At 37.0% G+C, this 13,745-nt stretch overlaps 1 protein-coding gene and 1 long non-coding RNA gene across 2 annotated transcripts in view; both read left to right on the plus strand.

Moving 5' to 3' along the window:
- Positions 1–13,745, plus strand: part of dachb (dachshund b) — a 35,042-nt gene that overhangs the window by 15,301 nt on the left and 5,996 nt on the right. The window contains exons 4-7 of the mRNA XM_036557744.1: positions 8,245–8,414; positions 9,229–9,370; positions 10,230–10,283; positions 13,349–13,446. Coding sequence (XP_036413637.1) covers positions 8,245–8,414; positions 9,229–9,370; positions 10,230–10,283; positions 13,349–13,446 — 464 coding nt within the window. The remainder of the gene's footprint in view (positions 1–8,244; positions 8,415–9,228; positions 9,371–10,229; positions 10,284–13,348; positions 13,447–13,745) is intronic.
- Positions 1,929–6,427, plus strand: LOC118798316. Its single transcript, XR_005005991.1, has 5 exons — positions 1,929–3,592; positions 4,169–4,206; positions 4,907–5,082; positions 5,389–5,570; positions 5,771–6,427. It is a non-coding gene; the product is annotated as an uncharacterized LOC118798316 (long non-coding RNA).

Here is a 13,745-nt window from a genome sequence, read left to right on the forward strand (position 1 = left end):
CTTACAAAGGTGACATTCATAGAAAGTGTTACCGAAAACGTTTTTAAAACAAGCAGTAACACTTCAATGAAGTTTACAAGGCTACATGACACCTACATAAGCCTTTCATGACAACTAACTTAAACCTGAATAACCATTTATCAGTTGTCATAATTACTGAGTTGAAATATCATTAAATTTTTTTGTGACCAACTTTTTATGGCATTTTTCATTATGTTTTACAACAAGGGTGGGGAAAGGTAAGGGGTAGGGGAAGGCAGTACGGTGACATTTTTAGGAATAAACACAAATCAGAAATAAAGCAAAGACAATACATAAACAACACAACTAAACATCACATAATTTAATTGTAAACTAAAATTCTTGAATAGAGTCATATAATTTCTCCCAGTTTCTTATTGTTGACTGTTTTGGCTCGTTAAGCTTTGCTGTAAGATATTCCATCCGAACTATATTTTGAAAACTAGATATCCAGAATTTCATAGCTGAAAGCTGTGGGGCAATCCAAAGTCGCAAGACAGTTTTCTTGGTGACTCTAAAACCTGCCATCAGCATCCTTTGTTGAATCGAAGAAAACTGAAGAGCTGAGTGTGCTTTGTTATTAGTAATACATATTTCATAATTCTAAGAAGGCTTCTCCCAAGAAGGAGTGCATAGAAAAATAAAAATAAACAATAACAACAGCAACAAAAAATAAAAAATTGAAAAATACCAAACAAACAAATATAATAAAAATAATGAATGTATACATATTTGACTTTTACATTTATGCATAGAGTGAATTAAAATTTATGAATGATAACTATTATTTGATGGTTTTGGGGTATGTTGGGGTGTAATCTTTATACAGCAATTCAGCCATAAAGCTAGGTGAACAGAGCACTGTTACACTTAGAGTTATCATTTTATCAGGATATTTAATGCTTTATATGTCAGTATAGTACACCATGTGCAACTCCAGGAGGAGGACAGACTCTTGGGGCAGGGGTCTCACCTCTTTCCCTCTCTTTTTCCCTCTCCGCTCCTTTTAAAGATGCCCACACTGGCGTTGCCAAACCTGCATGAGCTGGCTCTCGTTAAGGGCAGCCTGAGCCAGGAGAGAAAGACAGGGCTTGTTGCTCTGCCTCCCCATCATCTCTAAAAGTCAAAAGTGTAGTTGTGTCCCTGTTACAGTGCAGGACGTAGTGCTCAGGGGCTCCTCTCAGGGCTTTTTTGGATTGCGTCCTCACGTTTACGCTTAGGATTCGGGCGCTTTCTTATGTTGCCCCCTGTGGCACTCAGTGGTGTTTGGGCGCTGTCCTCCCACTGCTTACCACAGCTCTCGTTGGCGCCCAGGACTCAGGTGCCTGGCATAGTCAATATTAAAACACATTATCATTAACAGGAATAATAAGGTTGTGTATTTTCTGATACATTCTTTGTTCTGATCTTAGTTTGATCCACATGCTCTGAATATTTTTTAAAAGTTCCTCAATAATGATAGATCTGTTAATAATTAAGAAGAAAAGAGTTGAAAATTAAGAAGAAAAAAGAAAATGGAAACTAAAAACGTTACACCATAAGTCAACAAATGAACACGGTGCAGTAAAAAGTGTTCTTTCTGTTTTTTTTTTCTTTTCATTAACTGCATATTAAAACATTCATGGCTGTGTGTCCCAACACATAGCATTACTGACTAAAACTAAATGAAACAGTACATTTTGGCTTTAATTAATAAGTACTAAAAAGTAAGGCAGCACAAAAGTACTATTTTAATAAAATTTGACAGAAATTGGCTTCTAATGAAAGCAACTGAGAAAAACCTAATGTCGAAAATGGACATACAAAGAGAACGATCAGAAAGATGATGTACATCCCAGCAACATCATACTCAGCTGTCACTGTGTCTTAAGATGTCTTAAGATGTCTTGACAGTATTTATAAGATGTCTTGAGACATTTTTTTATGCCAAGACGTCTCAAGAACGTCTTAAGACGTATGAGTGAAGACACTGTCTTTGTCTTGAGACATGAAAGTTAACGTCTTAAGACAAAGAAGTAATTATTTTGTGTGTCTTGAAGACGAGGCATGACTTAAGACATCACTTTGTCTTAAGACATAGAGATGTTGTGTCTTAAGACAGTTCAGTTGAGACCAAAGAGTGGTCCATTACAAAAGGTCCTGTGGTATGAGTGTGGTATTCCTGTGATACTGCCAAACTGAAAATTACTACTGAGGATTACCACAGCACTGCCCAATGTACTTTATAATGAGAATATAACTATATAAGAGAGAATTTAAGTATGTCCTCAAGAAACAGCCTGCTGTAATCTTATGGTTTTTGTGTGATATTACTAAAAGAACATTCACTAAGGTTTTTCTTGCTGTACTTTTGTGATTCTTTTTTTTTGTATGTTTTGTTTTTTGATTATTGCAGAAATGTGTTTACAGTGGCAAAATAGCAAAAGAAAAAATCAGTTCTTAAACCATTTACCTTACCTTAAAATGTTTAAACTCATTTCCTTATATCATTGAAGTTCATGGTAGAATAACTTTTAATTTGTAACATTTACCAAAGGAGATAATCACAGTCAGTCACAGCCTTTTGCTCATTTGCAGAAAACATGCTATGATTAAAACAACATTGATCTATTTTCAAATGTACAACTGTAACCAGAGACAACAAGCTAGGAACCAAGATAAAACAACTTTGAGCTAATAGGAAGTAAATGTACTTAACAGCTAACCTGAGTACTTTAGAGATCTCATACCACCAAAACTTAATGCAGAAAAAGCCCTTGGTTCACTCTCTTCAACATCTACACTTCTGTTTATTTTCTTAAGCAGATCAGGGCTGCCCAAAGTTAGACTTTTAATTTGTATAACTTTCCAAATTATTATCTCCAGTATTTGGAAAACACGAACAATAATAAACAAATGTATTTGAGTAGTAATATATAAAGACCTGTATTGTTTCACCACGTAAAATTACATAATAAACAGATTTTTGTTTAAATGTCCAACTTCATACTTTGACTTTAATATATTAAGACATGGCCTCCAGTGATGCTGTATGATAATGCTGTACAGCTGTCTTATGTATTTCAAGGGTTTACAGTTTTCTATTCTGTGTCTAGATTAAAAAAACAAACAAACAAAAACAAAGCAGCACAGTTCATTCAGCACAGCAGAGCCGTGCGAACCAGAAAAAAAAGGATCTATGGGAGGACAAACAAAAGACTGGCGGGAGTTTAGACCAATCAGAGCGCGGGACTCCGCCGCTTGGACGTTCGGTTTTGAAGCGCGAGCGCTCTCCGCCGTTCCTCCGTTTAAAGCCAAACGCGGCCGTTACAGCCGTTACAGTGAGCGGGTCTCTCAGGTCGCTACCGCGGGCAGTTTATCGAGTTTGTTTAGCGAGTGTTAAACCTGATAAGACTCTCTTACACTCCTTACTAAGACAGCGCCGCCTGCCGGGTGACGCTTTCAGCTCCCAGAAACGAGGATTTTCAGCTGCGTAGCTGACTAACGATAACTACTGACTGGACCGAGTGGAGTGGAGACTGGTTTTACGACTGGAGTCCCGACTGCAGCGGTCAGAGTCTGCTTTTAAAAGGTGAGTAGTGACCGAATGAGATGAGCAGCCTCACTGACAGTCAGCTGGCGTAAACTTTTGTTTCTGTATTTCTGGGTTGATCTGCCGAGTGAAGACACCGGCGGTAGGTTAGCGTATGTAGTTAGCTAGCTAGCGGCTAAGCGGCGTGTCTGTTTACGCCTCGCGGCTGCGTCAGATCTCGCTTAGCACGCACTCCAAATGAAAGACTGCCTCAGAAATAAATCTAAGACTGAACATAGTGCAGCAGGGTCAGCACACTGATCACAGTGCAGCAGGGTCAGCACACTGAACAATACAACAATGAAACTGAACATAGTCCGTCAGTCTGTGTGGTTCAGAGAGGGTAGTAATAATTTTAATTTGTTCAGTTACATTTACTCTAGTAACGTCTTGGTGGATTTGTACTTTCTAGAGTATTTTTAAAATGTATTATCTGTGCTTTAGATTAATAATCTATGTTTTACTCGGCTACATTTATTAGTAATATATAATGACCAGTTTGTTTTGTGTTTTTCATTGTTATGCCTTACTGTTGTTGTTTTGCTGCATTTACCTCATGTGTCTGTTTTGTTTTAGATGTTTCTCATCAGAAATCATCTGAAGCTGAGCAACTGGTGAGACTCAAGTTTTAATTTTTTAAATGAAACTATAAGAATGTCAGACAGATGTTTAGATTTGGTGGGTATTTCAAACAAATATAATTCATGAAGTATTTATGGTAATACAGAAGAGCAGAATGTTTAGGTAAAGCCGGGTTACAGTATTCAAATATCTGCGCTTTGTTCATTCAATTTATTAATATGTTATTTGCCATTACAGCTGTGTTCAAAATATCGATATGGCAATATCACCAACACTGTGTCAATATTTATGAATTTACTTCTTCACAGTGCTTTAATGTGTAATACTGCAAGTCTCAGAGCCCTACAATTTATAGCAGAGTTCAGAGTTCAGCTCTTATTAATAATCATTTCATGTAATAATTCTCTGTGAGAGATTAGAGGCATTGAACTCTTCAAACATCTGGTTCTTGTCACTGCCACTATGAACAACTCTGACTCTGTAAGTTTTTCCACAGTGGAACATTTTGTATCAAACTATTTTTTTGCATCTTAATGATGAAATTGTGCTTAAAAATCATGTAATTCTCCTTTAACACAGCTTTTAACAGATACAGATATCAGTACTAAGCTCACATCTGCCTCAATAGCAAATGATCATTTCTGTCACGTGTTGACTGAGGCATGTTAGAGGATGAAAACAATAGAATTGTGAATTATCTAATCAACTTTGTTGTTTTCAATCCTTCCCAAGGAACATTCTCTCTTTGGGCCTCATCCAGTATGGTGGCAGTCCATATCATTTTCAACACTTAACTGTGCTCTTACGCAAGTGGCCTCATCCTGATGCTTCTTTCATTACACTGAACATCATTGTCTGAACATCAGCTATGCGTGTGAGCTGGGTGCCACACTGGAGTTCATGCATAGGTATTATTTAAAGCCTTGTCACATTTCTTTGTGTACTAAATGCCTGAGTTGATTTTAGATGAGTAAAATTATGTATACTGTACATTATATTCTACTTATAAAGGGAATATATAATGCTTTCCCTTTTATTTACTGTGTTATGTAGCTTTTTGTGCATGTAAGATACAAAGCTGAAAGTATATGCCAGAGGGAGAAACTCTTTCCCACAGAAACCACTTTTCTCAGTCTGCCTGAGTTCCCCAGCCCTTTTCCTTTGTTACAAGATGATGTAATCCCATATCACAATCCTTATTGCCCACCTACCAGCGAGCTTGGCACACCCTCACACAACGCAACGCATCTACCGGAGCCCGTGTATTGGCGGAACCGCTCTGGTGCTTGATCAGTCAGAGCCAAGTGAGCGAGCTAACTAATCTGAGCATACTGGGCTCATCAGGAAGGAGGGGCTTAAAGACACTGGATCTCTAACAGAGCGTTTCAGACAGAGGGTGAGTAAACAATTACAGTATGAGAAAAATAATGTGTTTCTGGAACACTGAAGCATGTAAATGTATTATAGTCGACCCCCAAAATAAATTTATGAACATTAGAAATTAGCATAACAGGTCCCATTTAAATTCAGCCTGCTTGTGTATGCAGATCCAAAAGTAATTTCAAATTTATTGTCTTAAAATTGATTTTTTAACAGATGCATTTTCCTCATATCTCTGACAAAGAAGACCAACACTGAGAAAAAACAGAGGAAGAAGCGATGGGCTGTGAATCTGACAGTTCTCTCACTCATCACGGATTTAACTCTGAAAGGAGAGATCGGTAACATTAGCAGTGCAATATCAGTAATGTTAGTGTTCAGGCATTACGGCATGGACATATGCACACTGAGTTATCTGTGTCCTGTTTCCTGTGTCCACATATGTCCACAGCTTGACTCTATTCCAGCTACCAGCACATCTGAGTCTGGTATTAATTGTTTGACAGTTGATCATTATCTGGCTCAGGTATGTTATGAGTACTGCTGGGGTTCAGACCTCTGTATTACTCTGTTGGTCAGTTTTTCTTTTTAGTCCATATTAATTTGTCTTAAAATTGTTTCCTATCATTTATAATTGTTCATAGTACTATGTTGTTAATAACCTCAGCATAACTTATATACGGAATAACAGCAGACCTTAAAATCAGATTCATTGGTTTGTGGAACTGTGTATTTATTGCAGTATATTTCAGATTTCTACACAAAGTCAGTTAACATGTTTTTCTCTTTCTGTAGAACATATCAAGTGTGATGACGCTATTGTACTGTGCATATACACAGTTGTAAAAACAATAAACAATAACTGTAATTATATTTTTTGAAAGCTATGTGGGTGCTTTTTCATGGACTATGCTTTGGATTGCGGAGTAAATTATTTGAATGTGGAAGTATTCTGAATTTTTAACAGATTAACAAGGAAATACAAAACTGTAAAATAGTGATTTTCCATACCCCTTTAAATTACTTTACTGTAATTTATGCATACTTATTATTGTTCTTGTTCTCCTTATTATTATTATTTTAAAAGTTGATAAAATGATACCTTCATTAAAAAATGAAGCAACTGTAAAATAGTCTGTAAAAAAATGTATTTAACACATTTTACCACATTTTTAAAACATTAAGGGTTAATTACTATAAAAAGGTATTTAAAAGCACTGAATTAAATTTTTAAATTTTGCTGCAACACTGTATTACAAAATAGTTGCATAAGAGTCTTCCCTCATACTACCACCATGTTGAAGGCATGGTATGAACTCACAAATAAACTTTCATCATATCACTGATTCCTGATGCTTTTCTAATGCAACAGAAACATTTAAAGGAGAATTCCACATTTTTCTAAACTTGGCATAATTCTGTCATTGCGATGTAAACAAAATCATTTAGTGGTTTCATATAAAATGGCTTATTGTAGAGAAAGCTACAGACTGGGAACCATGTGCCTATTATTATTATTATTATTATTATTACTTTTGTTGTTAAATTTGTTCTGAAATGTATAAATGTAGTATGTACTAATGTATGTAATGTTTGTATGTTTATAAAATGATATGCAATATATTATATAAATGATACCATTATGCATCCTACATAGAACAAAAAAATGGAAAAAAATAATTACTATAATTTTAGCTATAAATAATGTTACATTTTAAAATTCCCTTAAAATATTTAAAAGTAAAAGATTTATTTAAAAAAATGTAGGTAAAATTTAAAAATACGTATTATACATCCTACATCTTGAGACGTCTTGAGATGTTATTATTGCCAAGACATCTTAAGATCCGTGTCTATAGACACGTCTTAAAGACATGTCTTCATGTCTTAAGACATGCCTCAAGATGTCCTAAGACGTCTTCATAATGTGTCTTTAGACATGTCTTAAGACATCTCAAGACATGGTGATGGCTGGGTATGATCAGCATGAAGGTTGACCTTCATTGCATTGAAGGGGAAATCTATGCATTATTAAACATGATAGTAGAAACCTGTCAGTGCTTGCTGGTATCAGAAACATATGTCCATTGTCTGTGCCTTTGCATCTGTACCTGTGTGTGAAAATGAGCCTGCATAATGTTTCATTCTGATTTATAAGCACTTTTTTCTTCCTTTTCTTCTCTTTGTGATGTTGCTCTAACCTGTGATATAACTGTCACTCATGGCAAAAAATCTGATTATGCAGGCAGAGTTGTGTTTTGAGAAATGTTTTGGTGTGAAATTAACCTCCTTTATTAACTCTGCTATCTTTTTTGTGACTGAACTCACATTTTCTCTTTTATCCTAAGCTTGTTGACTGCCACTATTCCGCCACGGCCATCATATTTCGCGTGTAGTTAGTAGCAGTTCTGTGTGAAGTTTTGTGTGATTTGCCTCAGAAAATTGAACTTTGCCAGTAAAACGAATGAGGCTAATGTACAGTTGTATTGTACAAACTGCATTAATAAGTTATTGCACACTTGTCTCAAATAGACATGTTAAAATTTGGCATAGTAAAATCAACTATTTGTAATAAAAAATGAAGATTGTATTTAGCAACTGACAACAGCTAAAGCATGATTCCTTGTGATATTATGGATTTTAGTAGTTTGATTCGGGACAGGTTGACAATATTTTTCTCTCTTTATCAGTTTCAGATCTACCATTCAAGATGATTCCTCACCCCCTGCTTCCTGTTAACCTCCCTCGGACCTCTGTTGCCTTGGTGATGAACCAGATGAATCATTTGAAGACATTAGCCAATGTGGTCAGCAGTGCACGGGTGCACAGTCCAAGCACCAGACAAATCTCTGTTATCAAGGTAGGGCACACGCATTGCTGCAGTGGTGTCATAGACATCAGCTTGTTAGACATTAGGCAAGCCACCATTACACACTATAGGGACTCGCAGTATAGTACAATGTTTTGTTTCTCTGTGCAAATATTTATATTGTGATTACATTGCTACATATTGCAGTTGTGGTACCATCAAAGCACCCACCGAAACGGTCAGATGGAACTGTGATCTGGGTCAAGATACTCACAGTACACAGAAAAAAAAGACACTGAGATTGATTTAGAGGGCTCATTTGCTGATTGCAGCCTTCTGCGATGTTACTGTGGCAAATATTGTGCAGCTCTAACAGAAACATACATTGGAAGAAGTGCTGCTACTTTTCACTAGATTACGCTCCAGTCTGTATATGCTTTATTATCAGTTGCTTATGGTTTTACAACTGCTCAGCATCTGATTGTGCTGTGATCAGAATATATACAATAGAAAGTTGAAAGTAGTGTTGATGACCTGCTTTCCTAAGAACAGCACCTCTCATAAGGCACTACTTCAACCAAAAAACATTGGAATATTTTATACTAAGTTTATACTAAATTTTAATTTTGTTTACATTTTTGATTCAATTTATTTTTTTGAAGTTGAAATGTTTTTTCATTAATAGAAAGTTTTGTCCGAACATGGGTGCACAGTGTTTCCTCTGCTAGATTAGACCTGTTTTAGCATGTATGATCATTAGTTGCCTTTGCTCAATCAGGTGTTTTCTTTCAGATGTGGTCTGTACTCTTGTCTACCAGGCCCTGAGCTGTCTAAGCTTAAACCACACTCTTTTTTCTTTCAACAGCAGGAGTGTGCTGAAGACAGTCCATCTCTGACATCCACTGTGGATGGAATGGCCATGTCCAAAGCTGATTATTCACAGAAACAGAGGAGCAGCCCGCCCAGCAGCCCAAAGCATGCTAATGTATATTCTCCACTAAGTGGGTGTGAGTCTGCCATTATTAACTAACTGGCATGTAAAAATACATCTGAAAGTGGCAGTTCAACTGCATCGATTTTAGAATGTTAGCAGGCACATGCACAGACAAGCTCAGTGAATAGAGCTCTTTGATCAGTTTGAGTTCCATGAGCTTCATCACTCTTAGGCACCCCCTCTGGTGCAGTACTGTTTATGTGAGACAGTATGGCCCTCTTGAAGAGACCACAGTTATAACTTACACATTCTCAGCAGTTAGAAAGTGTATTGAATAACACCCCAGCCCTGTACGCTGAAGGTTGGGTTTCCTACATGGGCAGAAATGTGAATATTTGAGGTAAGATTTTGAAAAAACTCATAACACTATGTTTACCATGAAACATGAATAGACTCTGTGTATAAGACTGTCTGCCATATGCCGTAAAATGATTTGAATTGAATTCACACGCAGGTTGCCCTTATTTCCCCTTGATCGCCTGCCCCCAAAATAAGTGCCTGTGCACGAGTGTGAATGTTTGAGTCAATTACAGTTGATTATAACAATATTAAATTAAGTATGTGCTAAAAGTGGCACGATAACTCTTTTTCCGATACTGCTGCTACCGATATCAAAGCCCTGAGTATTGGCCGATACCAATCCAATTTTTTAAAATAAAAAGCTTTAGCTGCGAAGCTTTAAATTGAGCTATTTTTCCACAGAAAATACAGTAGAGCAAGGTGAAATAAATAAATGTGTCCTTTCTGATTCTTATCAAGAAAATCAAATTGAATCTCCTGAAGAAGAATCCTGAAGGTACTGTATTTACACCCTTAATAAACTGACACACACACACACTCTTCTGTCTCTAACTACTTGTGTTTCTTCACAGCTCTGGAGCAGAGAGAGCGGGAATCGGGTTGCATCAGATTTCCCAAGGACACAGGTATGCACAGCCATTCTGTAAGCTGAGATCTATATTTAAATGCTTTAGTACGTTAGGTTAATAGATTTTTTTATTTGTTGTCTCTAGACTTGGTTGTTGTATCTCAAATATCCTAATGGTAAGAGAGGTGAGCCAGTAGGATCAATAACAACTTTGAAAGACCTGGTAGACCACCAACAATGGCACCATCAGATGAACAGTGCTTACAGCATTCATTTTTGAGAGACAGGAAACAATCAATCTGTGTTCCTAGTTCAGGTCTGAAAAAAATCCACTGGTTTTTCTGTTAACTCTTGCACTATGACAAGACAACTCAGCATTATGGGTCTAAAAGAATGTGTAGCTGTCAAGAAGCTGTTACTGAGAAAAGGGAACACAAGAAAGAAGAAAGTTTGCCAATCAAACAAAAAAACTGCTGGTGTTCTCAGAACAATGGACTGGCCACCCCTGAGCCAAGATCTTAACATTAGTGAATGTGTTTGGATCATGAGAAGCATAAAATGCAGCTAACTTCTAAGACTGAACTTTTAGTCTTAGTTTTCAGATTTCTTTGAAAAACCTGAGATCAAGTCTCCTGAAAAGAATGGAAGCTGTAATAAAGGCTGAGTGGACACACTACAAACTAGACATACTAGATATTTATTTGTTGAGGCATCTTTGTAATTTTCTGTTAATTTTGTGTTTTCTATTTTTTCCTGATTTTTAAAATATAACTGTGTAATGGTATATGTTGTAATGTATAATAGTGGCTGTTTTGAGTGGAAATTGAGGGGTGATGAAGGGTGGTCTTTGATTTTGCACAGTATTTCTAGGTTGACACAAAGCTACAAATTTGATACATTGTTTAAATTTTATGAAGTATTTTTTCATGAGTACAGTCCAGTCAGACAACTTAAAGTCTGAAGACTACCTGCTAAACCAGAGGAAGAGATGACAAAACAACCCATGAGATAAATCATAGCCTCTAATCCCTGATGGATTATTAAACATGGAGACTGTGATGTTTTTGCCAGGAGCTTAGAGGCAATGTTGAGAAGTCGTCTAGGAAAAAGTTGTTCTCCCAAGGGAAAATCCATGGGAAAATCTTCTGGAGAGTCAAGATGGTAATGCCATGGCTCAGTGAAAAATAATCAGGAGAGGTCATATGCAGGATGACAGGAGGGCCTGACTGGGTGGTGATTTGGTGTGTGTGGCGTCACACCAGTAGTGTGAAACTAAAAAATGTTGTGATATGAAAGTAAGGAACTGATGTGTGGGCCCTCATACAGACAAGAATTAAATAAAAATGTATTTACATGAACTTGTTTAGCTTAATTTTGCATATTTATGTTTTACTATAGTTTGAAATGTGTATGTGTTGTTTTTAGTACATATCATATATTTATTACAAAAACCGAACCAAAGTTCATAACATTTTACAGTGAACTAAATGGTCACTTGGTGTCTTCAAGCTCAGTTACCCTTTAGGGAGTTTAAAACAGCAGATCCATGAGAACAGATATTCCCAGAGATGAGAGAGAGAAAAATACAGAGAGATTAATGAAATAAATTAGTGTTTTTATACAGGAAAATACAAGGAAATATTAATTTTGTTTAGTCCACAGTCAGGGATTTGGCCCATTGTCCTGCCATATGATGATGATCATGTATATCAGCGAACATTTCCTTATTGATTAACCTAGACTGACCTTGTGCTAAGTAGCACGTAGTCCATCAATACCACTGTGTCCCTTGTCAAGGTGTTTATCTTCGTTTTATGAGATTTTGAGACACTTGAGGTGTTTTTGTTTGTCATAGAATGTCATAGAAATGCTATACAATAATACACTGCAGTATTTCTTACATTATGGGTTGCGACCCTGTTGGACTCACAAGCATGTTTCAACAGGGTCACCACACGATGGGGAATGTATGGCAGTACGTTTGCGCAAGTTTTATTGTGGCGATTTAAAGAGCTCATTTTTACGCTTGAAAGAAAATGCAGGTTACGTTTTGAAAATGCACATGTGCATATTAATGCAAAGTCTGAAGGTCACTGCAGCGCTGCATAAAATGCTGACCAATCAGAGTTCCATTATTCCCATAATTAATTCTGCCAGCAAGGCAATATAAACTGAGCCTTCATCTCCATTAACTTTGGCAACTTTGTTGCCATTACTTGTTGAATACATTTGTTATTTCCACCCATCTTCTTCACATCGGAGTTAATATTCTCAGCATTGCATCTCCAACCAGTCAAAACACGTGAAACTATGAAGCTAATATTGTTGACAGAATAAATAGGAAGTAGGCAGGGGGAGCTGGCGCCAGTCAGGCAATTTCTAAGACTGTTCAATTGTGTATCTTTTGGTCAAAAACCAATATACTACCAACAACTTAAATGCAACAATTTGTAAAGGTGTTTAAAAACTCCAGCAGCACTGCTGTGTCTGATCCACTCAGACCAGCACAACACACACTAACACATCACCACCACCAGCTCAGTGTTACTGCAGTGCTGAGAAGGATCCACCACCCAAATAGTGCCTGCTCTGTGAGGGTCCATGGGGGTCCTGACCACTGAAGAACAGGGTAAAAGGGGGCTAACGAAGTATGCAGAGAAACAGATGTACTACAGTCTGTAATTGTAGAACTACATAGTGCACCTATATAGTAAGTGGAGCTGATAAAATGGACAATGAGCGTAGAAACAATGAGGTGGTCATAATGTTATGCCTAATCAGTGTACGTTTTTCAGTTACGGAACAAAATGTTGATACCTTATTGTATTCATAGCATATTCAAGATCTCCCAAAAGCACCGTCATAAGATGAAGTGGATATAGTAGATATATAGTGGATATATTCTATTGTCATACTTTATTTTGCTCAAAAAAACAAAGACAGTAAGCCTTTGCACCTGCATTTTCTCTGCCCTGGTGCTCTGAAGAGGGAGATTTTCTTGGGTGAATTTCCTCTTATGTTTTAATGTAAAATTATATGCATATTTGCATAACCCAGAAGAGGAAAATTAATGGTATTGTGAACAATCTTAACTTTCCTCTCTCTCCATCTTTCTATCTTTAGTTGAGAAACGCCCAGCTCAAGCCTTGGTCCCCGGATTCCCTGCTGCGTTCCTGTACACTGATGGCTCGTCTGTGGAGACGCTTCTTACAAATGTTCAGGTGACAGACAAGCTCATTTGGAAGCACTTGTAGAGGACCATCAAGGCTTTCAGAGCAGGTTGCTCTGAAAAAAAGGTTTAGTTTTAGTTTCCAGTTAACCACCAGGATAATTAGGAATGAAATCAACCAATCATGTTTTGATTTATAATGGGTGGGATCAGGTTTGTGGGGGAAAACATCCCTCTAGGCTGTCTAGAAGTCTGACTGAGAGTATGAGTGGTAGCCTGACGTTTTATTCAGAATGAACACACTTCCAGCTTTATGTCAGGGCTCTGAAAGTGTCAAGTTTGATGCAGTTT

This window comes from Colossoma macropomum, unplaced genomic scaffold, assembly GCF_904425465.1.
Source record: "Colossoma macropomum unplaced genomic scaffold, Colossoma_macropomum, whole genome shotgun sequence".
NCBI lineage: Eukaryota > Metazoa > Chordata > Actinopteri > Characiformes > Serrasalmidae > Colossoma > Colossoma macropomum.